The following is a 24,735-nucleotide window of genomic DNA, read 5'->3' as shown; positions in this document are numbered from 1 at the left end:
TTTTCAAAAGCATCCCAGCAGTATGACCAATTCTCTCAACTTTTCTGGGACTGAGGTGGTTTCCCAGGGCGTGGCACTTTCCATACTAAAACCAGGAGTGTCCTCAGCAGACCAGGAACAGCTGGGCCCCCAGGCCCTGATGATGGTAATGTTCAGACCACGTTGAGCTGCAGTGCTCGAGAGAGCACACAGCAAAGGCGGGCATTGCAGAACTATGCCATCATTTCATGTGTGAGTCCCTTACAGGCAGAGCTGGCACTTACAATTCTTTTGTTTGTCTTAGTGTTACAATATTTTGCACACAAAGCCTTTTAATGATTCTTGCTTAAAATATAGTGTTTTTCCAAATGTTCCATAGTCATGCCCTCATTTATAATTATTTTTTTATGGGAGAGGGAGTTTATAATCTAACACACCTGCAGGCATACATACATGCACTCACTTCTCACTTCCCAAGAAAAGATCTGAGGGCTCTTTCTGTTGAAATGCTGCTGTGGGCTTGGACTCCAAGAAGGGACTAGTGGTTACCAAAGGGGAGGGGTGTGGGAGGGCAGGTGGGGAGGTGGGGAGAAGGGGATTGAGGGGTATTATGTTTAGTACACATGGTGTGGGGGATCATGGGGAAGACAGTGTAGCACAGAGAAGGCAAGTAGTGAATCTGTGTCATCTTCCTACACTGATGGACAGTTACTGCAATGGGGTATGGGTGGGGACTTGATAATATGGGTAAATGTAGTAGCTACATTATTTTTTCATATGAAAACTTCTTAAGAGTGTATATCAACAATACCTTAAAAAAAAAAAAGAAATGCCGCTGTGGGCTGAGTTTAGCAGTCCTTTGGATATGCCACTGAGAGACAGCTCCTCACTTGCCACAGGCCCAGGATTCATACCTCTAAGGGCACACTAGTTCTAAGTGTTGCTTAGACTTGCAAAAGATGAATAATATGTTCATTTTTGGTTTTTCCAAAGCCCAAATGTGTAACAAGGTAAAAAATCTGAAATCTGATGTGGGGAAATCATGCTCTTGATCATCTTTAGATCCTCCTATAGCAGCCATGTAGTGCAGCACTTAAGACTAAGGCCCTGACAGCTCCGCTCCTGGATCCATTAGCAATGTTGCTTAACCTGAGCTTGAGTTGTCTTATCTTTCAGATGGGGCTGCTAATAACACCTGCTTTATGGGTCTGTGAGACTAAGCGGCCTCTTCCGTGCAGCATCCTTAGAGGTCATGACCCTTAGCAGGCAGCTCCAGTGGGAGTGACTGTAACTTCTATTCCAGCAGAGGCTCTCATTGCCTGCTTTGTTTCCTTTGGCTTCTTGGCCTGCCTTCTCTTTCCTGTGTGTATTCCTGGGATTAGGGATCTGAAGGCATTCAGCCTCCTACAGTCTTTCAATAGTCAAGTTACAAGAGCCAATGTGCCAATGTGCCGTTCTAAAATGTCCTGGTGGAAGCTCAGTGATTTGAGAATGATACTTCACGAAATTCACAAAATTTCCTAAATCCTTATAAGTCCCAGTAGCCAGTGGAATAGGCTTAAAAGTGGGAATATCAGTTTAATTCTTGTCACAGTCTTTCTCACCATTGTTGATGAACATTGCACACCTGATGATGGTATTAAAGTTCCCAAGGAACTCATATGCTGTGTCTTTCCATGTTCTCTCCTCCATGACTGTCATTCATAGTTCAAGGTCAGGATGTCTATGTTAGACTCAAGCCTTCTTATGTCCCTCCTTCTCCTCCCAACTGTCTTGCCAATGGGTTTCAGCCCTGGGCAAGTTCGCTATGGAATCAATGTGACCAAAGGAGTGACAGTGGAACATTCTTGGGGTGAAAGGGTTATACCTAACTTTATTTCCATGGTGGAAGGTCAGTCACTAAAATCTCATTCACTCAGAGCGAGTCTGCATGCAGCAAGCCAGTCTCTGCCTCTGGGCCTCTGTCCTCGGCGCCGCTGCCACTCTAGCCTTTGCTCTGCTCTCCTGCAGCTTTGCAGCCCTGCCACCATGTCGCGCCCAGAGCATTGGGCAGAGCCCTTTATAGAGTCAACAGTCATGTATTGACCACAGGTGTGCAGTAAGCTAGTCAACCAGGGACAGGTGAGAATCCTGGCCACAGGAACTCTCATTTTACCCACAGGTATTATTGATATACACTCTTTTGAAGGTTTCACATGAAAAAAGAATGTGGTCACTTCATTTACCCATATCACCAAGTCCCCACCCATACCCCATTGCAGTCACTGTCCATCAGTGTAGTAAGATACCACAGATTCACTATTTGCCTTCTCTGTGCCGCACTGTCTTCCCTGTGACCCCCCACACCATGTGTACTAAACATAATGCCCCTCAATCTCCTTCTCCTTCCCTCCCCACCTGCCCTCCCACACCCCTTTCCTTTGGTAACCTCTAGTCCCTTCTTGGAGTGTGCTGCAGTTTTTTCCTTCAGTTTTGCTTCATTGTTATACTCCACAAATGAGGGAAATCATTTGGTATTTGTCTTTCTCCACCTGACTTATTTCACTGAGCAAATATCCTCTAGCTCCATGCATGTTGTTGCAAATGGTAGGATTTGTTTCTTTCTTATGGCTGAATAGTATTCCATTGTGTATATGTACCACCTCTTCTTTATCCACTCATCTACTAATGGATACTTAGGTTGCTTCCATATCTTGGCTATTGTAAATAGTGCTGTGATAAACATAGGGGTGCATATGTATTTTTGAATCTAAGAACTTGTATTCTTTGGGTAAATTCCTAGGAGTGGGATTCTCGGGTTAAATGGTATTTCTATTTTTAGTTTTTTGAGGAACCTCCATACTGCTTTCCACAATGGTTGAACTAGCTTACATTCCCACCAATGGTGTAGGAGGGTTCCCCTTTCTCTGCATCCTCGCTACCTAATATCCTTTTTCTGTTTCAAAATCCATCCAGGATACAGGTTACATTTAGTTATTGTGTCTTCATAGGCTTCTCTTGGCTGTGACAGTTAAGGCTTCCTGTTTATAATAATTATTTTATATTATTTGCTGCTGTGATCATTAAATGGCATCCATAGATAGTATCACATAAACATCAGGGTAATTATTTAATTTTGAAAGAGTGAAAGTAAAGCCATAAATATTTAATATGTATTTGCTTTTCTAAATGCTCAATCAGAACTGCATCAGAAGTCAAAAAGTAGTTAAATATTTGTGCCCACTTATAATTTAAAAGTAGTAAGATAAGGCTCTGGAATATTGTTGACACTTTTTTCTTTATTTTTGACATTTTGAAATAAGAGCTAAATAAAAATATTCATATACAAATGTGGAATTACTGGGTCTGTGGCAGATATACATTTGACTGGCACAGATGTGTTGACTGATGACTCAAATGCCATGAGTGGTACTGGCTTCAGTGTTCTGATTTTCCAAAACAGTGAAAAGAGTACAATTTTTTTCTGGACTTATTGTACAGTAGTTGTTAGACTTATTTACATACAATTCAGTGTGGTGCAAAAATATTTTGTATTTATATGTAAAACAGAGAATTCTAGTAATTAGAAGCACGTTTTAACTGCCCCAAATGACCAGTCCGACATCGAAAGCTAAGTGGGCCACAAAATCCTCATTGTGATGTGAAGGTCTGCTCATGTCAGGGCCTCCTGCATCCTTGGCCATCCCCCATTAAAAGCCAGCTGCCCCCTCCTATCTCTGCAATAACCAAATAAAGCACCTATAAATTTCCAAAAGAACCCCTAGGGGGCGGTACCGCTGTGGGCGGTGACGCTAGACAGAACTTAACGGGTGCTGGCCTTGATTTCTTTGTACAATGATAGCAGTATTTGAGTGATGGACTATGTATGTAAAAAACCCTTAGCAAGGTGCCTGGCCACATTCATGTCCTCCAAGAATGTAAGCTAATACCATCTCCCAGTCAATCAGCAGAGATCACCAGGGAACTTGGTGTCCTTGGCGTCTAGGTAGATGCGGAGGAGTGAAAATGAGGGTCAGGCAAGCACCACAATCCTTGCCTCACCCATGAAATATACAGTGAATTATTAAATACTCAGAGTTCACAAAAAGGATGCCCCGGGGAGCCAGAGAGAGAGAAATCTTCCTTGAGGAGGCAGAATGGCTTATTGACCCAGGGCAGCTGGAACTTGAAGGAAATTATATTTATTGCATGAATAATAAATAACTCCTAGAGCCTTACTTCTGTGGTTTTCAAGTCAGCAACCTCAGCAGCACCTGGAGGTTTGTTAGAAATCTCGGCCTCTACTCCAGACCAACTGAGTTAGAATCTGCAGTTTGGACAAGAATCCCAGGGTTCATCTGCATAATTTGTTTCTTTTTTTATTGAGGTATAGGTTGCTATACAATAAATTGGTTTCAGGTGCACAACATAGTGATTTGACAATTATATACATTACTCAGTGCTCACCACAAGTGTATTACCATCTCTTCACAAAAAGATATTACAATATTATTGACTATATTCGCTATGCTGTGCTTTTATCCCATGATTAATTGATTTATAACTAGACGATTGTACCTCTTTACCCTACTTTGCCCATCCCCCTACTCTCTCCCCCGTGGCAATCACCAATCTGTTCTCTGCGTATCTGAGTCTATTTCTGTTCTGTTCATGTGTATTGTTCTTAAGATTCTGCACGTAAGTAAAATCATATGGTATTTGTCTTTCTCTACCTGGCTGCATATTCACATTTGAAATGCGCTGGACTAGAAAAACGATTGAGGAACCAGAGGGAAGAAAATTGATACTTGCTTCTCTGAGAGACACAGACCTGCGGCGTGTGTAGGGGGCAGAGCTTGAAGGCCCACCCTGTGGAGGGTAGTTAGGTAGGGAGAATCACAAAGGCGGTCCTGTAACAATTCACATCAGAATCTCTGGTGTGTGTGATTCAAATGAGGATTCCTAGCCCGACCCCAGAACCTACTGAATCAGAATCTCATCAGCACTTTAATAAATAAACAAGCAAACTAATAAAAGCTGACCAGGGCTCTTAGAATGGGGAAGGAACTTAAAAAAATACCGAGGCCTACGTCCCAGACCAGACCCGTTTCATCACTTCTATCAGAGCTCTCTAGCGGTGGGATCGCTAGTGGTGGTGGGAGTTTTGTGCTTAAACTCCCCAGGTGATTCTAATGTTTGAAAGCCATTGACAAGAGAGATCAAACGGCATAACCTGGAGGGAAAAAGCGTGGAATAGAGCCACGAGGTGTGTGTGTGTGCAAGTGATCTGCAGCATTGTCTGCCTTAGAGGACAGAACCAGGGCCACGAGGTGCGTGTGTGTGTGTGTGTGCAAGTTATCTGCAGCATTGCCTTAGAGGACAGAACCAGGGCCACGAGGTGTGTGTGTAAGTTATCTGCAGCATTGTCTGCCTTAGAGGACAGAACCAGGATTGGTGAGTAGATGTTTTCATTGTTTTGTATCCAAAACAGCGTTTTTCTTTCTTTTAGTACTTTTTATTTCCCTCCCTCCCTGTTTCTTTTCCTAGCAAGAAATGGCCTTTGAAATGAACTACTCCAATTCTTTCATTTTGTATAGAAATTAGAGGTCAAAAAGGTAAAGTGAGTTGGCCAAGGTCAACTGGGATCTTCTCATTCTGACCCAACAACACAAAATAAAACAAGACCTTCCTCCTTTGGTGATGTTACCACCGCACCACAAAAGCATTTAAATCCCACTCCTATTTCCATCGCAGGCAAAGCGAGAATGAGAAGAAACTGATCTGTCTTCAAAACAATAGGGCGCCCTCCCCCCACATTAGTCAGGCTTTAAATGAGGAATTAGCATTTTAGAGGATTTATTAAATTAAAAGACAGATATCTATCTAAAGATGAAATCTAGATTACAGAGTTTGTATATTGATACCATTTAATTCAAGCTGAATCTGATAAATGGCTGGGCCCCCTCTGCACCTTCGGGGCTACGGGAGAGAGGGCGTGGGGCGGACGTGGTCGTGGTCTCGGCAGGTGCGAGCTCCCGCCGGTCAGAGGGGACAAGTCGGCCGCGCCAGCACAGCCAGGGGAGGCTTTCCGTAGGAGGGCCCGTTCCATCCGAGTCCTAAAGAACCCGCAGGACTTGAATACTCATGGGGGAAAGAGCGAGCTGGTGGGGGACTGGCTGGGACAAAGGCCCAGCGAGAGTAGTAATGGGGAGGCCTTGGGTCCGGACATCTTCTGGAGCGCCCAGTGGTCCCCTGGGCACCTGGTCCGTGTAAGTTAGAGCGAGAGAGAGGGGAATCGAAGCTCTTACAAGGCCGGGGCCGGATGGGCTTGTGGGCAGCGAACCTCGTCTTCCCTGGGCAGCGAGGATGGGCAGCCGCAAACCCGTGCGGCTCCAGAGGAGAAGGGTGCCAAATTATGGCGCTTTCCGCTCTCCTGCCCGAGCCCGGCCGCTGGCTTCCCGGACAGCAGAGGGACCGGGTCCGAGAGGGTCTCCTCTGAGCACAATCCCGCCGTGCGGGTGGGGCACGTCTCCCGTCACACCCTCACCAGGCCCTGCCCGAGCCGCCTGCTGGTCTCCGCGCTTCGGAGCCCCTGGCCCGGCCGATACCCTCCTTCCCCACCGGCCTCGGCGCCTCGGGGCGGGTCCCTGCCGCCCGCACCTGCCCTCGTGGGCGGAGCGCGGCGGCGGCGACGCGGCCCCAGCCCCTGCCACCGGCCGCGCGAGTCTCACGGCTCCTCCGCACTCCCGCCCCCTCTGCAGCCGGCGCACCTCCACCCCGCGGTGCCCGCCCGCCCTCTGCGCGCCGTCCGTCCGTCCCTCCGCCCGCTGCGAGCCGCGACGCCTCGCACTTCTGAGTCGAGTCCGCGCTGCGCTCGTCGCCGCCGCCGGGATCCGCCGCCCGCGCCATGGAGCCGGCCGCGGGCAGCGAGCGCCGCAGCTCCCCGGGCCCCGCCGTCCCGGCGCCGCCCCGGGGCCACGCGCCCTCGGCGGCCGCCGCCCCCAGCCCGGGCCCGCTGAGCTCCTCGGCGCGCGAGCAGCCGCAGCCCGCGGAGGAGCGGCAGCTGCGGATCAGCGAGAGCGGCCAGTTCGGCGACGGGCTGGAGGATCGAGGTGAGAGCGCGCTCTCCCGGGCCGGCCCCTTTTCCCTGTCCGGCGGGCGCGGGGGGGAGCCGCCGCTCGCTGGTTGGCGGGGCGCGCGGAGCCGGGACTTACCCGCGAGGGCGCCGGGAGCCGAGGGCTGCAGCCCCCACCTCCCGCTACCGGCGCTCCTTCCCCGGAACCCGAGAACAGGGCTGCCCTCCGCCCGCCAGCCCAAGGCCCAGCCCCTCTAGCGCCCACCGGAAAAGTTTGCGGGAGGCGTTTTTCGCTTTGGAGTCGAGTGCTCCCGGGGGATTGCGAGCCCCGGTCAACTGGCAGGAACGTGAGCTCGGTGCACCCTCCTTACTGAGTCTCTTTCGACCCTCGCCGGCTCCCCGGGGGAGCCTCCCGTTGCGGGCTTAGCCTCATGGAGTCGCTCGGTGGCCGCCGGTGTGCCCGCCCCGGAGACGGGGAGTCAGCGGGACACAGGTTACTGTGAGCCGCTGCCTCGCTGTCTGGTGACGGGGCAGACGACTGGGAAACACTTGGGTTTGGGCCACCAGCCTCTTCTGGACGAATGCCACTGGGACCGGGTGGTTCCCAGAGCACGCGTCCCAGCCCCTTCAGAATCCCTCCCAAGACACTGGCCTGGAAGCCCCCAAACGACCCTTTCTGGGACGCCAGTCTCTACCTTCCGACACAGCCGCTCTCCCCGTCCCCCGTTGAGTTGCACGAATGATACCGAAGAGATTCCCCTCTACATTCCCATGTCTCTCTCCTCCTACGACCCTCATTTCTTTTCTGTTCGGCAGACCCTATTTTTGGGCACCGCTATACCTTTCCTGTGTCTTGCTGAATTCAAGTCCAAATTGGCCCCCTCCAAAAGACTCAGTGGCTCTGCTAAAACCTGTTAGTGGCCGAAGCGGGTTTCTTGCAGCCAGGCCCTTGGGGGGAGCCGGCTCATCGCCACCAACACCCCCTTTTCTTGGAAGCCTTATTTTGTTGGCTGTGGTGGATTTTTATATTTTAGTCTTAGCAGTTTCTGTCCTATTCTTAGTATCTCCTGTACATTTTTATGTCAGCTTAGTGTTCGAATATACTCTTTTCCGCTTAGAAATTCTGAACTGTAGCATGTGAAATAGAATGACATGGAAACGGCAATTCCCAGAGAATCCATGGAGATGCTGGGGTGAACTTGAGCCGCTCCAGTTGCACCAAGTTCTGCACCTATGTTGCAGTTCCTCTCACTATTTTTCACATAATTAGATATCATTGTAAAGCTGATGATTGGTGACATCACAAGTCCCCAACAAAACCTTTCAGTTTTGTTATAGGTTGTGTTAATTACCCTTTTACATTGCATTTAAAATATTGTAGGATTTAACATTTTTGTATTGAAGAAAGAACTCTGGGCAGAGCTTTATTTTTGTAGCATTGCAGGTCATCTGTAAAAGCTGGCCTATTTCTCCCCATCCCCCAAAATAATAGGAGGGAAAAAAAAATGCTAGGGCGAGTTAACATCTAGCATCATTTTGCTGCTCTTGCTCAAGTGTAAAAAGCCCTTCTGAATTAATTCTTAAGGTTATTTTTCACTGGTCAACTGAATTTCATTTTCCATTATGTGATAGCATGAAAGCATTCACTGTTCATAAACTGTCACTGTGTGAAAGCGCTGCATACACACAGCCTCTCTGTTAGGATGAGCCCTGTTCCCCAAAGAACCTTGTGCTGTGTGGCGTTGAAAGCTGAAAGTCAGTGTGACATTATTTTGTGTGACACGTTCTTGACAGTGAAGAGTTAATAATGAATGAGTCATTTTTATTAAATCAGAAGGTTACCTGGGAAGGTTTATTTTAATATTTTGTTTGTGTTACTTTTTTTATGGGGCTACATCTTTCCAATATCGATTTTTGTATTTCTTGGGAACGTTTCGATTGCTGCTACCTTTTTCCTAATGGTGAGAGGATCTGGGGAGGAGGGAAGCTCAGCAGCTGCCTGATCCACATCTCTCCATCCTGCCTGGCTTGTGACTTCGAAGTCGGAATACCTGTGAGAGTGTGGGGGATGCGTACCCTGGATGTAGACCTATGTTTGTCCTTTCTTGTCTTAACCTCCTAAGCTATCAGGACCCAGTTACAAACTTCATCTAACTCCAGTGAAAGGCTTGCTTTATAACCTAGTGTTTTGGGACTCTAGAGGTATTTTCCCTTAGAGGTGATGTGGGTTAATTCCCAGAACGTAGCTAGCTTACAGTGTCAGTACCTTGCAGTTTCATTTGGCTGAGCCTTGTAGTACTGGGAGCAAGAGTGCTATGGTCCCAGACCTTTAGGGACTAACTACACAAAAAATAGGCCAAATTTGTCTCTACCCCTCCCTTTTAACACCCACTCTCCTTTCCACAAGTATTTTTCTATCATCCTGCCCCAAGCGTTAGCATCCAGCCTAGCTTTAGAGTCTTACATGGTTCAGCATGTCCTACCACCTTTCCATCTAATTAATATTCCTTTTCCTTCAGGGGATCCACACATGACTAATTTTTGAGAGAAAGCAGTTAGAACTAATTTACACTAGCATGAAGTGACTGATGGCTTCAACTTCCCCGTAATATTTCCATTCCTCCTCACCCGAATAATAAGATATAAGTCCCAGTCCCAGGTATTGCCAGGCCCAGATTACAAATATGTGACATTTGAGTAAGATTAGATAGTTGACCATGGGGACCAACTATGGGTATCGAGGACCCAGCCCTGCATGCAGATCTAAGGCCTGCCTTATTTTCCCTAGGCTGTGCTGCCTTTCTTCTGTTTGAAGCACAGCTTGCTTTGAAAACGGGGGAATTCTCACCATAGCTCCATGGCTTGTGAGTGCGCATGCGGCCGGTATAGGCACCTGTGTGCCGACTGTTCCTTCCTACAAGCTGGTCTATGTAGGTCTTCATACTCCACTTTCCTTTGGGGAATGGGAAGTTTTCCTTCCTTGTTACTGGCAATATTTTCAGAAAGGAAAATCAGTGGGAAATAAGCAAAGGTTGGATAGAAATGGGAAGGTTCCTCCTTCCTGGACAGTGTTCTCATTTCATTTACTGGATTTAAAAAATTAATATGAAACATCTCTGAGGGAGGCACACACAGGATCAGATCTGGGGAAGAACCCCCAGTCCTGCTGCTATGAGGACCTAGATGTCCCCTTAGAAGGGCAGTCCAGCCCGCGTGAGCTGACCTCCCACATTCCTCCGTGGGAGGACTGGCCCCCTGGGGGGAGGCGTGTAGGTGCATCTGTGTGACCAGGGCCAGCCATATTGTTGGAAACAGCTGGCTCTGGAAGGAAAAATAAATGTCATGTGGCTGAATAGAAAAACCCAGATCATTGTTGTTTCTTTTTGAAAATTAAATCTACTTCTAAAATGAACTTTGTTTTTAACCCTCAGTGGCCAAACCTCTTGAGATTGTTGCTGTCAAAATACCCAGTAAATGAACTGCCTATTTGAGTCAGTACTTAAATGTTATGGCTTCCCTTCTTGAAAATTAGTCCAGGGTGAAGGAAAATTTTTATATTACTTGGGAAAAGAGACATAAATTACTGGAAGTGTGTGGGACCTCCTCATACTAGGTTGTGGCTTTAATTGGAGACACGGGTGATCATAGTTGAAAATTAGAATGGGGTGTTTTTGGGAGCTAGGGAAGAAGTAGACAAAGGGACAAAAACAAGTAGATTTTAATTTGCAATTGCTTGTACCTAGGATAGAATTTCACAAGAAGAAGGTTTTTTTCTTTCTTCCATCCATGGGCATTTGTTAAGGAAGTTATGGAGAGATTTTTACAGTGAGATGATGGAGATGGTGTTCATACCTACCTTTTGCAATCTCATTTACCTTTTGACCCTATGTACGTCTACAGGTTTTGATTACTTAAAAATCTTTGGCAGTAAACTTGCCTCACTAAGCAGCCTTCTTGATGTTTCCTCTTGCTTTGCTCAGGACTTGTTCAGGGTGCTTGAGTCTGGGTAGTAAATGGAACTGAGACGTTTCAACAGGCTCCTTATTAAACTTTTGAGCACGATGCAGTTTTTGGCAATGAGGAGCTTAGTGTGGTGCCCAGTCAAATGGGATGATGTCTTTTACATGTTGCATAGATGTAATTTCTTGCATACTGTGTGGTATTTTACAAATGGGTGCTTAAGCTTTTACTCCCAATTTATTCATCATTTGGAGTTGTTGTGATGAGGCTGCTGCACCTCTGAAAGGTATATTGTGGGTTGTTTAGCCAGAGATGGTGTCATAAGCTCTTGTTTACGTAGAATGCGTGACTGCGAATTGGTTCTCTGTGCAATGAAGAGATGCCATATATCATCTTTTGTCAAAGGAGAAGAAAAAAATATAAATCAGGGTCATATTGAAGATATTTTAGTCTTTGACTCAAGGCATTTGAAGCTTGGGTATTGCCTTGAATCTTGAATTTTTGTTGTTAAGGACCCAATGTTGAAATCATAGGAGACGAAATCAAACCTTTCTTACATAGGACTTGCTGAGGAAGCTGCCTCCAGTTTTAGCAGGTTTACCCCGCTTTAATACTCAGAGAAATTTTTGATTCATGTTGGTATAAAGGGATAGATACTGTAGAACAGAAAAAGGAAGGAAGAAAAACATGGCATAAAATTTCAGCTTGGTGGCTGTTTTGGGTGTAATTAAAGAGAAATGGTCCTTCTCCCCTTGTTAATTGTACAAGGGAGCAATGAGGGCATTTGTATGCCATGACTCACTGCTTTGGGCAAAATCCAGTGTACCAGTTGGGGCTGGGCTGGTGGCGCAATGCAAATCAGTGCCCACAGCTGGGGAGCCCAAATGCCCAACTGAATGTGGGTTATTTGTGCTGTTTTCCCGAGGAAGGCCCTTGTTAGAGCAGCATTGATATGAACCCAGTGAGTTTACATGTGGGCAGGGGGATGGCAGGTGAAGGAGCAGTGAGTTTGCAGGGTCTTTCTAACGAGGATAGCTGCTGTTGCCCTCCAGGGACACATGCCCCATGTTGCTGGAGTCTGATTTTTCAAGAGATGCCAAAAAGCCGGATTTCCATGTAGACTCTCCTAATTGTTAAAACACAGTGTGGGCCAAACACAGCACATCTTGGCCCTTGGGCTGTCAGTTTGCAGTCCATGGATAAGAAAGTGTAGCTCTGGCTGTGGGTTTCTTAATAAGGAAATGTCTAACTTCCTTTTCTCCTTGTTTTTGTCAGGCTTACTAGAAAGCAGCACTCGACTAAAACCTCATGAAGCCCAGAACTACAGGAAGAAGGCATTGTGGGTCTCCTGGTTCTCCATTATTGTCACCCTGGCCCTGGCTGTGGCTGCCTTTAGTGAGTATCCTGAATCTGGCCGATCAATACGGGCCGCTGTTGTCTGCTTTACTCTCATTCCTGTGGGATGTGCTTTTGCTTTTAGTTGACTATTATTGATGAGTATATTTTTTTAAGATGGTTGGAAAGTCAAGGTACTTATAAATTAGTAAAATGGCTTCTCTCCTCTGCAAAGGCAAGAGTGGTTCAGCAGAAATGGAGAGTGAACTGAGAGCGTTGGTGCTCATAATCCTGTATGTGGATTTGTGGAAGTAGATTCTGGCTGCCAGCTGAATAGTGAAAATATTCTCTTGGTGGATGCCTTCATCTTGGGCTGATGTGACAAATACAGATCCTTGAGATTCTTCTTTTGAGCCTAATACAGTCTGATGAGTACAATATTGCAGTGCATCCTCTTTCTTCCCGCAATTATGCCTGTGTAAGGTTGAGGTTAAAATCATGTGCACATTTTAATGAAAGAAAAGTGGGAGGATCCCCTCTCATTTTCAGTGGCCATAGGAAACATTGATTATAATTAAGAAATAGTAAGATAATTGAAATCTTTCTGCCTATGGGTAATCCTCTACTTTCTGCCTATGGAGAATCCTGTTTGGGTGTTAGGAAGTTCAATGACAAACATTTTCTCAGCTAACATTTATAGCCTAGAGAAATGTTCATGTGCTGTTTATTCTTATTAATCATGCAATGATTTACAGGCTTAAGCAATGACATTCAGCTTTAGCTCAGCCATTTTTAAAGTAGAAACCACTTTTAAAAAAATTTTATGCTGGGAAAAGAAGAATGTATTTTGTACATTTCGTGATTAATTTCTTAGCTTAATAGATCTATATTCTGAGTGCTAAGTATCATGCAAGATGTCTCATGACATCTCTCAGAATAGGAGAAAAAAGGACTGTGTTCCCTAGAAGATTCTGCTCTTTGTGTGTTTAAAATTCTATTCTGCACACTTAGATCTGATGCTGGGAGTTAGTGTTGGTTCCCAAGAGAGAATAATGGAATTTGACCAAATACTCCCTGCAAAACCAGACATATATTACTTGAAGCAATTCATATTGGAAACACTGTGCCATATCTTGGCTCTAAAAAAAGCCAACCAGAAGCAGAGGGTAATGCATTTCAGGATATCAACATTTACCAGTGAGCCAGAAATCTAATCAAGAGGAATTTTGATTCCTGAAAATAGCTACTCCTTCCTCTTCTTTTTTATTGCTGAAATAAGAATAACAATGTCGACTGATGTCCCTGGAGGAAGATTGGGTTATGGTGGCTGATGGTGGGCTCTGGGTCAGATGCCAAAATTAACATATGTAAAGGATGAGGAATGGAATGAAGAGAGGTGATTTACAAACAGAATAATAGTTACTCAGACATGTCTGTGTGCCTAATAGAGCTGTTACGACTTTATCATGTGGGTGTTTGAATGAGGACCTGAATGTGAAAAAATATTGAGCAGGTCTTTCCTTTGGGAGAATAATACTGCATTTGATGTACTTAATCACATAATAGGGAAAAACTATGTGGAAATTTTGGTTTTATATGTTGTGCCTGATCTGTTGGGTTATCTTGAAAATTTTGTTCTATTTCCTTTAATAGGAAAAGACTGTTGCATAATGCATGTGGAATTAGAATGTTGATTTGTGAAAAGGGCTGTCTTTTTCTTTTTGGAATGATTTTACTCCCTTATTGTAACATATTTAATTTAAATCCTCTAACTTCTTGCCTATTAAATGTTGGCATTTGCATATGTGGATGATCTGTGTTATTTTCTATAGTACATTCAATTTGTTCCTGAGTTGCTTTCAACTTGTTTTGGTTTAGTTAAACCAAATGTAGATTAACTGTATTTTTTCTTGCTTTAACTATATAAAGCAGCTTTATTGTGTGTGTGTAGCAGCGGTGGGGGTGGGAGGAGGGTAAAAGGGAGGGGGGTGGTGATGGGGTGATAATAATGAAGAGAAGTAGGCTGTAATTATCATGTTTTCTTGCCACTGCTGGATGGTAAACTCTTTTGGGGCAGGAAGAGCATCTATCCTTGTATGGAATCAGTCAGTACTTGAGATTGTTAAATGAATGAGCTGGGATTTTTAAAAATTTCTGTTTTTTTTTTGGTTAAGTGGAAGGAAAATATTTCTTAGAAAAAGATAAATTTCATCTGGTTTGTTTAGATACCAGGCTTAGGTCTCATTTATCTTATAAACAATTGAAATGTTTTTGAGACAACTGGATTGTCCCTATGGCCATTTTCTCATAAGGGCAGCAGCCTAAAGCTGCATCTACTGACATCGGTTGGAATTCCTATCTTCACCTTCTCACCTGCCATTTTTCTATTTAATCGTGGATGCTGAGTCTTAGCTTAGCATCTTCTGAAGAAATTGTGCTCTGACTTTTGTGATTGAAAATAAAGGTGATGGAGTATGTACGTTTCAGGGACACCTCTTGTAGTTCTGGGTGGCGGCAGTTCCCAGCTTTGGGCAAGTTCACTCTGGATGCAGTGAGATGGAATAACGACAATGGAACGTTGTGGGTAAAAGGGGGCTCATACCAAGCTTTATTCTCATGAGGTCACCAGAGTGTCTACATGCAGCAGGCCCATTTCAGTCTCTGTCCCTGCCTCCAGCCTCTGCCCCAGACATTGCCTCCACTCCAGGCTCCCCAGTCTCTCCTCCCAGCCTCTCTGCCCCTTTCTCTCTTGTCCTCTTGCTTTCTTCTCTAGGCTCTGCTCTCCTGCTTCCCTCTGCTTTTAGGACTGGGTGGAGCTCTCCTTATGTCAATACCAGCAGTAATGGCTTACTGCCCACAGGTGTACTAGGCACATACACAGTATGAGGATCAGGTGAGAATCCTGGCTACGAAATTTCCATTTTTCCTACAGCTCTTCTTCTCAGTCACCTGGAAAGATGCATATTTTTACATAATTTGTACATCGCAAATAAAGACCATTACCCTTCACCTCTTATGAACTTCCAGGTAATCAGATATGCTGTATTTTTTCAAATTAGCAGTTTCTGAAAGATCCAATGATAAAACAAGCTTTAGTCAGTATCACCAAATTATCTGATAAATCAATTATGTATGTAACTATGGTTGAAAAATTGGGTGAGCTTTCAAAGTTTATGACTTGAGAGTGTCTTGAAAGGAATATGTGCTTTGAAAAAGGATATGAACTATTTTTGATAATACTTTGGCATATAGAGATTTTGGACCTGTTAAAAATGCTGATATAAACCATATGGTAATACATCTTGAATATTTTTAAGAGAGCCCTATATATGGTTTTAAAATTGGTTCTGTTTATAATCAGTAGGCAGCATGGAAAATGGCAATCCTGTTATGAACAAACCTTTAAAGAAAGTCTCTTTTAATGATAAGGCGAGTAAATGAACAGAATTTCTGTTTCAAAACTCAAGAGTTCTGACATAATTGACGTCTTTGTCAGAATGATTTAGGAAAATGCCTTCTGACTCTTTCTTGAGGTATGAATGAGCACAAGTTAATTTTTAGGCACTCAATACATGTTCTGTGGGAAATGAAGATATATTTGACACATTCTCCAAGGAAAACTTTTCCTATGTGACACAGCTCCATTAAAAAAAAAAAAGTTGCTCCAAACCAAGGTCTTCTCAGAAAAAGCTTGCTCAAAAATGTAGTGAATCAATAGATTGAAGAATTAGAAAAAATTCTGAAAGGGGTGATTTTCTTTTTATTTGTGGGTTTTAAAAAATATTTGATTTTGGTGTAAACTTGTCCTTGAGGAATGGTAAAATGTGGGTAGTTATTTTTAAATTGTGCGGCTAAGAGGTTGAGAGATGGATAAAATGAAACAAACTCTTCTATAAAATCAGCAAAATATGTATGGGAATTTTCTTAGGTATTCTCTCAACTAACACACTGTGAACTGGAGAAGTCTCAAGACCTTCCAGTGGCTTTCAGTGCCCTTGGAGTAACATCTAAATGGTTACGATGGCTTCAGAGGTTGGGCCTGCTCTGGCCTTAGCCCCGCTTTCTCAGGTGCCCCAGTTTCTCCTCAGGACTGGAATATGTGGCTGTGTGCCAAGCTCATTTTGTCCCAGATTTCCATGTGGATAACTCTTCTTCCAGGTGTAGTCATACCCAGGCCCACACAGTTTTATCCATCAAGCTGTGTTTTCTTCACCACGGTTTCTCCCTTCATGCCCCCACCTCTGTTAGAAAATGAGGGATGTGAGACCCTAGTCTCTTGTGCCCACGTCCCTACAGATTTCTATGAGCCAAAAACAATCACTCTTAACACACAGCTTACCTTCTGCTCATAGAATGATCCTTTGTGTAGTTTGCTGGTTTTGCATTTATTTTTATTGATGAAAGGTATGTGTGCACTTTGTACAAATTCATGAGACAAAGGTGCAAAATGGAAATCTCTGTCCATGCTAAATCCTCTTTTTCCCAGTACCTGCTTCCAGTGGACAAGCTTTGTTGCTAGTGTCTTGTATCTTCTTCAAGATATTTTCTGTGTGGGTAGGAGCCCAGGTGCACAAATCTTCCAGTTGCTTCTTATGTTAGTGGTTTCTTATCTGCTGGTCTTTCAATTAGCATAGACCTCTTTATAAGCTTCTGTTTTCAGTTTTGTATGAAGTGGATTTGATGTGGAGAATCTTCAGGAACCACCTCCCAGCCACCGTCTGCCTGCCACCGCTGGAGTGAGTGAGGAGGTGGGGAGATGTGGGCAGGAAGTTTGTGAGCCACATCCTTGGGGTGCTCAGGGGGATAACTTGCTCCCTGGAAGCATGCTGGCTGAACGATAACTACAGATGCTGCTTCTGAGATGGGGAACCAGGAAGGGGGAACAGGCTGAACTGTGGTTTGAGAGCCTCATCCTGCATGCTCCCTGCCTCTGGGTCCCTCTTCATGTCTGGTGATCATGTCATCAAAGATTCTGTTCCTCCTGGCACCCCACACCCCCACTGCCCCTGCTTCCCCCCACTCTGCATGGGGCTAGCTCACTGATGGTGCCTGGAATACAAGTAGTATGTTAGGCCCCTTTGCCTACCGTGAGGCCCCTCATGATCTTGGCCCCTCCTTCCTGACTGGACTTCTCTCCTCCCGTCTCCTAGCTCACTGCCCCTCTAGCCCAGAAATGTTCTTTGTAGTTCTTCAAGTGCTGCATCTTGCTCTTGTCCGCACACCCCTGCACCTGCTCTGCCCTTGGCCCCAGATGACCTTTGTGTTTGACCTTTGCTTTCTAGCTAAATTTTAGTTATCCCTCAAAACTGAAATGATAGATCGCCTCTTCCAGGAAGCCTTTCCTGGCCCTCCAGGCTGATTCCAAAGCCCCTTTGTTTCCAGTCAGAAACTTGACACTCAATACTGGAATCATTGCATTATTGCTCTTTGCGCTAAGACGCACTCCTCAGAGGTGAGGCCCTGTTCTTCTCCAGTCTGTGCCTCAGCCCCTCTTATGTTGGTCGGACTGGAGTAATTTTTGATGCCTCCTTCCTGCGGCCACAGTGGCTGCAGAGGTTGAGGATGTATGTTTGCAGGTAAATATTCCAGAAAAAGGAGTAACAGCTTTTTCAAGTGAATGAAAACAAGGGAGAAGTGGTAACAGGGACGTCTTCAACTTTGTAAATGGTGGAGATGTAGGAGCCCATTCTCTCCCTGTCCCCTCCTTCCCCTCCCCCACTCTTCTTCGCCCTCTGACTTTTCTTGGAGGAGGGAGCCAGGGTTCTGTGGACAGGGACTCAAGCTGCTGTCGGGGAGCACATCTTCTTGAGACCCTTCTCCCACAGTGAGCCACTGTGTCTGGCCGGGAGTGGAGGAGGGGTGGCAGCAGCTGCTCACATCTTCTGCCACCCTTCTCCCTGCATGCTGCACCCAGCATTTAATTAATTGTGGCCAGAGAGCATTAGCACAGTGGTGTTCTTGTCACATAGCCTTGGTAGTGACTCGGGAGCTGGGCAGTGAGCCCCAGCCAGACTCATCTCAGCAGGCCAGGTGGGTCTTTGCCCCTCCTTGCTTGGGCCCTGGGCTCTGCTGGGAAATGGAACAATCCCCTTATTCCCTTAAAGAGCTCAGGTCTAATGGGAAGGTGAATTCTACAGATGTCAGGTGAATGACACGGCAGTGGGATAGGACAGATAACCTGAAGCCCTCCTAGCCTGCCTCAGCAGACACAATGCTCAAGAAAGGATGTCATTGATCTGTTAGAGGAAGGGCAGTTTGTAACCCCCAGGAGCCTCCTGTAGCCCCCCTGCCCCAAGAATGAGATGAACATCAGAGCTATCAGTGCAGAAGCTACAGCTGCTCTAGGGTGGGAATGTGGGGAGATTGCTGGTCTCAGGATGAAGGGCTTGGGTTATAATGGCCACACAGGCATGGAACATGCTTGCAGAGGTTTGCTAGAGCAGCCATAACCAAGTCCCACATACTGGGAATGTTTGCTCAAACAACAGAAATTTGTTTTCTCATGGTTATGGAGCCTGGAGTCCCAGAGCAAGGTACCGACCGTCAGGGCTGGTTTCTCCTGAGGCCTCTCTTGGTGACCGGTAGATGGCTATCTTCTGTGTTTTCACATGATCTCTCCCAATTTCCTATTCATATAAGGACATCAGTCATAGTGGATTAGGACCCACCCTACTTAGCTCATTTTAACTGAATTGCCTCTTTAAAAACCCATCTCGCAAATACAGTCACACTCAGAGCCCTGGGGGTCAGTATATGAACTTGGGTGGGTGGGAGAGGAGCGCAGTTGAGCTCAAAACAGCAGTCTTGGCCAGACCAGGCAGGTGGAGGAAACTAAGATCTCAGAATAAAGCAAATGCACTAGAGGACTTTACATTCCATGAAAGAGTGGACAGAATCAACCGTTCCACCAGCCCAGAAAGCCAGTGAAGAAATGTGTCTGTTTCAGTCCAGCTCTGTGGAGTGAGGGTGGGGGAGACTGCCACTGGAATTCACAACCACGAGTCTGACTTCATATAAACTTGTGTTTGGAATTTTCATAGGTCGATTTCCTGGGAAACAGACTCTGAGATTTAGGGCAGGAGGTTTATTGGGGGTGGAGGCAATAGGAATAATACATGAAAGGGAGCAAGGGAAGCTGAGGGAGAAGTTGAACTTGAATGCTGTTGCCCCATAGGGACTTAGATGCTGGGATGAACCTTCAGTTGGCCGATTGAGGCAAGGGGACTAGACCAGTCACTGGTGTGGGCTGCCCCAAGCAGTTTCCTTCAGTAGAGGGCAGTTCTAGGAGAGAGATGGAGCTGTGAGCCATCAGCAGCCCTCACTCCTGGCAGCTGTGGGAACTGAGTGCAAAGGTCCTGAGGGGGGATCCAGGAGCTACACCACAGCATCCACTGTGGGAGTTCATACTACCCGCTTAGCCTAGGAACCCTCAAGCTGACATGTGGTCCCAGGTGGGAAACTCCCCTGGAGCCCCTGGAAGAAGCATGTGCAGAACCTCCGCCAAGGTCCAGCAGTGTCCTGTGGATGAAGCTCCAACATTAGAAAGCTCCTGAGAAAAGGGTCCTCTGTGACTGAACAGTATGATTAGAACTCAAATTCCAGATAAGAGAAGCACCTGGAAAGAGCTGTAAAAAAAAATGTTTAATATTATAATTATTAATTTAATGTAATTATGAGTAGATACTTAAAAGGAATCAAACACATGAAAGGGACGGATTGAAAAAAGCTACAACTGGACAATGATCGAATATATCTTTCCTATTTTTATTGAAGCCATAATATGGATGCAGATTTAAAAAGTTAAGAATTGCTGCAGTTCCCCATTCTCTCTCCTATTTCTTCCTCATCCCACTCCCAGCAACCCCTTTACCTCTTCTAGTTGATCCTTGTATTTACTTATATATGTGTAAATAACTGGCTTCCGGTGAGAGTTCTTTTTTGATTTTTTGTCATTTAGGCATTATTTGTTGACTTCCCACCATGAAAAAAGGTGATTCACTCGTTTACCCATCTGCTGGCCTCACATAAACAAGCCAACTTCCCAAATTCCCATTCTTGGGTGGTGGTTATACAGTTTGCGTTATTATAACTCCATAAATACTGCTCACTGAGCCATGTGGTGAAGTATGATTACTTCTTCCCTGCCCAATTTTTAATTTTCTCTGGTTTTAAGGTCTGTTTTGCTTATTCCTATGTTTGCTTTTCTCTAATCTATTTCTTACTGAACTCTAAATTCGGCATTTCTATCCCAACCTCAGGGTCTCTGGTGTTTTTCAGATGCACAGATAACCCTGTCAGATTTTCTCGAGGAGCTCTCTCTCGGGGCCGTTACACATCCTCTCATTCCCGGTTGCCCTTCGTACTTGGTGTGCAGCTGTGCCCTAGGATTGCCCTTCGCCAACTTTTTGGGCATTCCCTTCATTTCTGTCCTCTCTGGAGTCCCCAGTCTCCTGGAGACCATGTTTTCTCTCTTGCTCTGGTTTGTTGCCTTTTAGGGGGATGCATCTTTTCCCAGCTCCCTAGGAAAAGGCACATGGGGAGGTGAAGCTTTCAAGCCTGCAATGTCATGAATATATTCTGACACTTGATTGATGGCTAAATAGAACATTCTCAGTAGGAAATAATGTTCCTTAAGAGTTTTGAAGGTTTTGCTCCATTCTATTCTTATTTTTAGTGTTGCTATTTGAGTCCTAAAGCATTCTAAATCCTAATCGTTTGCCTGAGACTTGATGTGGTGGGACCTTTTTTATCCTGTGTGCCGCTCGCTGCTTTTTCCTTTTGGCTCAACTGTGTGGGAAATGTCGTCAACATTACCTGCCCACCTCTGTATTGAGCTTTTCATTTTTACTATCAAGTTTGTTTTAAAAATTGAGTGTTACTTTTCAAAATTGTCCAACTCTGACTTTATTGATCTTTTTAAATAGATCTTTTCTTATCTTTCTGATAAATGATTGTTTTAAAAAATATTAGTGATAGTTTAAAAAATCTTTTCTGTTGTATTGTCTTCTTATAAGGTGCCTTTTGTATTTTTCCTGTTCCTCTTGGGTTCATTTCTCCTGTTAGGGGAGGAATCTTCTGAGTGGTGGTACTTGATAGTCTGCTCCTATTAAGAGCAGGCATTAAAAGCTGACGGACCTCTGAGCATGTGGGTGGCTTCTATTGTAGGGTGATGTGCTTGCACATTTTGATGGGTAGATTCTAGTCTAAGACTTTGGGATCCATCCTCTCGGGCTGCTCAGCTGCCCAGAGAGGAACCTTCTGATCTTCTGCCTGGATGGGAAATGGCTGGCTGCCTGAATCTTGGGAGCTGAGTGGGGAGGAGGATTGGGACTCAGCATTCTGTTAGGAATCCTGAACTGGGCTGCCATTTTCAGTTTGGTTTTCCCACCTTTTGTTGAATCTGGTGTGCCTCAAACCAGAGACTGCTCTCCCTTTTCCGGAGAATAAACCTCTGAACACCTGATAGGAGAGCTGGTGGGGAGGGTATTGCCTTCTCTGCAGAGTTGGGGAGGGAATCTGGAGAATGGCTTTTTAAATAGGCTTGGAACCAATGATGCTATTTTTAGTCTTCTCTTTATTACATTGTGCACCAATTCTTATTTTTTTGGGTGTCCTGATGTGTAAATTGGGTTGCCTTTTTGCTTTCGCACGGTTGTGTTGGGAATTTGCTTTCTGGAGTCTGTTAAGTCAATTACTACTTGCCCATATACTCTATAGCTTCCAAAAATAGTTCCAGTTGCCTCTTCCATTTTCTTTTTCTAATGGTTTTCTTTAAATAAAAAAAAAATCCCTCAGCCACTTGGTTTAAAGGTTTTTTAGAGGAAGCAGAAGTAAAAGTGAAGAACCATCCTGCCATGTTTCCCTGGGAATGCCAAATAGGAAAATCTGTAATGAAAAATATAGTAAGTGAATCAGAAACCAATGAGAAATAGTGAACTAAAATGTAGTCTGAGGAATTTACCCAGAATATAGCACAAGGTGATACTTTTCTCTCATATTTTCTAAGAGACATGGAAGATAGGAAAAATTCCAGTATAAACAATTAAGAATTCAAAGAGCAGAGAAGAGAGGAAATAGAGAACAGGGTTTTTAGAAGCATCTGAATGTTTGGAATTGACAGAAGGGAGTACATACTTTTCAAATCATTGGAGGGAAGAAAGAATTAGAAAACTGCCCTTGTTCAGTAGACAGCAGAAGTAAAAAAGAAAAAAAAAGGGCACAGAAAAAACATAGGAAGTACGAAATAAAATGGAGAAACAAATCCAAACATTACAGTAGTTAAAAAAGAATAAATGGTTAAATCAATCAGCTAAAAGTCAGATGGGATTAAAAAAATCTAGCTGTATACTGTTAATAGGAGATAAGTGAAAAATGTAAGGTCACAGAATGTCTTAATTATTGGGATAGAAAAAGATATACTTAGCAAATACAAACAGAAGAAAGTTGGTGTAGCTATATTAATCAGAGAAAATAGAGTTGACAGAAACCATTATTAGACATAAAGGGTGTTACTATAATAAAAGGTTCAGTTCAAGAGAAAACATTTGTGAGTTTATATACACCAAAGTTCTAAAACATGCAACCAAAAAAGTGATGGATTATAGGTAGAGATTGACAAATCATTATCATAATGGTGAACTTTACTGTATCTCTTTTACCAGTTGATAAATGAAAAGATAAACTGCTGAAGACATTGAAGATTTGATATATATAATGCAATGTTTTCAACCATTTTTGACTGGTATCCATAGTAAAAAATGCTTACGTGACCAACTATATGTGAACTTATATATATATAATACATATCATCATAGATAAGAAGCTTTTGATTATAATATGCAGAGTGTCTTTTTGTGCTACTAGGAAATTTAAAAGTGCTGCCATTGAACTGTCATGCTATTTGTTGTGAGTGACCTGATGTCAGTGATTTTAAAATAAGAAAAAAAAATGTGCACTATTATCATTTCTCTCTTCTTTCATTTGGAAAAGTGCTGGTTACAACCTGTCAAAATGATTTTATGCCTTGCTAGTGGGTTGAAACTTTCAGTTTAAATAACTCTGACCCAGTAGGTCAGTGTAAAACCTTGCATCCAGCATGTACGATTTAACATCATGGAACATTTGTAAAAGTGACCACTTCCATAGTCACAAAGTCTCATCACATTACCGAGACTATCTTATAGACAAATGTTCCCTCTCCACAATGCAATGATCATTTGAAATCAAATATAGCTAAGATACCCTTATATATCACAGTGTATGTTGGGAAATTAACACATTTCTGAGTATTTTGAGGGACAGAGTTTTATTAAATATTAGAAGTTATTGAGAACTTGAAATGACAAACTGGAAATTGATGAGAAGGCTATCTAAAACAAGAGGCTAAGAAACAAAAAAAGTAAATCCAAGATAGGTGGAAGAAAGAAAATAATACATTTAAGAGTAAACGTTAATGAAAGAGAAAAAGTTACAGTAGAATCAACAAAAGTGAAAGCTGTAGTAAGAAAAATTTAGGAAATGAGACTATTACAGTTTTATGCCCATAAATTTGAAAGTTTAGGTGAAATGCGTAGTTTCTTAGAATAATAATGAGCCATGGTTGTCTAGAGCAAACAATTCCTGAGTATGTGTGATTAAAATAAAAGAAGTCAATCTAGGACCTTGGTTCTCCACTAGGCGTGATTTTGTATCCCCTTTCATTCTCCAGGGACTCCTGACAGTGTCAGGAGACATTTTTTGGTTGTCACACTGGGAGTAGGGGTGCTACTGGCATCTGGGTACCAGAGGCCAGGGATGCTAAGCGTCCTACAGTGCACGGATGGCCCCCATGACAAAGGAGTATCTGGCCCAAAATGTCATCAGCGATGAGGTTGAGAAACTGATTTAGGCCAACATGGTTTTACAGGTGCTTTTATGAATATTCAAGAATCACATATCCTAATCTCACGTACTCTGACCCACAGAAAAAGAAGGAAAGCTTCCCATACCACTTTGACTTTAGTACTACCTTGACACCAAAACCAAAGACAATAGAGAAGAGTTTATAGGTCAGTATCACTCATGAATATAGATGCAAAAAAATTAAGATATTAACAAACTGAATCTCTCTGTGTTTATATAACAAAACAAATAATCACCATTACCACATTGTGTTTATTTAAGGAATGCAAGAATGGTGTGATTAAAATATTTATTCTATCATTCCCCACATTTGAAAAATTAAGAGAAAAATCATTGCCTCTCTCAATGGATATAAAAGAAGCATTTGATAGCATTCAAGGCAAGAAAAACTTTTAGCAAACTAAGAATGGAATTGTTTGAACCCAATAAAAGATTTCTAATCTAAAACAACAACACCTGTATGTGGTAAATATTAGAAACAGTCCCTTAAAATCTGAAATGAAGAT

At 43.9% G+C, this 24,735-nt stretch overlaps 1 protein-coding gene across 1 annotated transcript in view; it reads left to right on the top strand.

Annotated features, from left to right (window-relative positions):
• Positions 1–6,739: 6,739 nt before the first annotated feature.
• TMEM163 (transmembrane protein 163) overlaps positions 6,740–24,735 on the top strand; it is a 270,601-nt gene continuing 252,605 nt past the window's right edge. Inside the window, exons 1-2 of the mRNA XM_073241358.1 lie at positions 6,740–7,070; positions 12,269–12,388. Of these exons, the coding sequence (XP_073097459.1) occupies positions 6,866–7,070; positions 12,269–12,388 (325 nt within the window). The 5' untranslated portion in view covers positions 6,740–6,865. The remainder of the gene's footprint in view (positions 7,071–12,268; positions 12,389–24,735) is intronic.

This window comes from Manis javanica, chromosome 7 (assembly GCF_040802235.1).
Source record: "Manis javanica isolate MJ-LG chromosome 7, MJ_LKY, whole genome shotgun sequence".
Taxonomy (NCBI): Eukaryota; Metazoa; Chordata; class Mammalia; order Pholidota; family Manidae; genus Manis; species Manis javanica.
The sequence above is the reverse complement of the archived record's forward strand: the minus strand, read 5'-3'. Positions and strand labels throughout refer to the sequence as shown.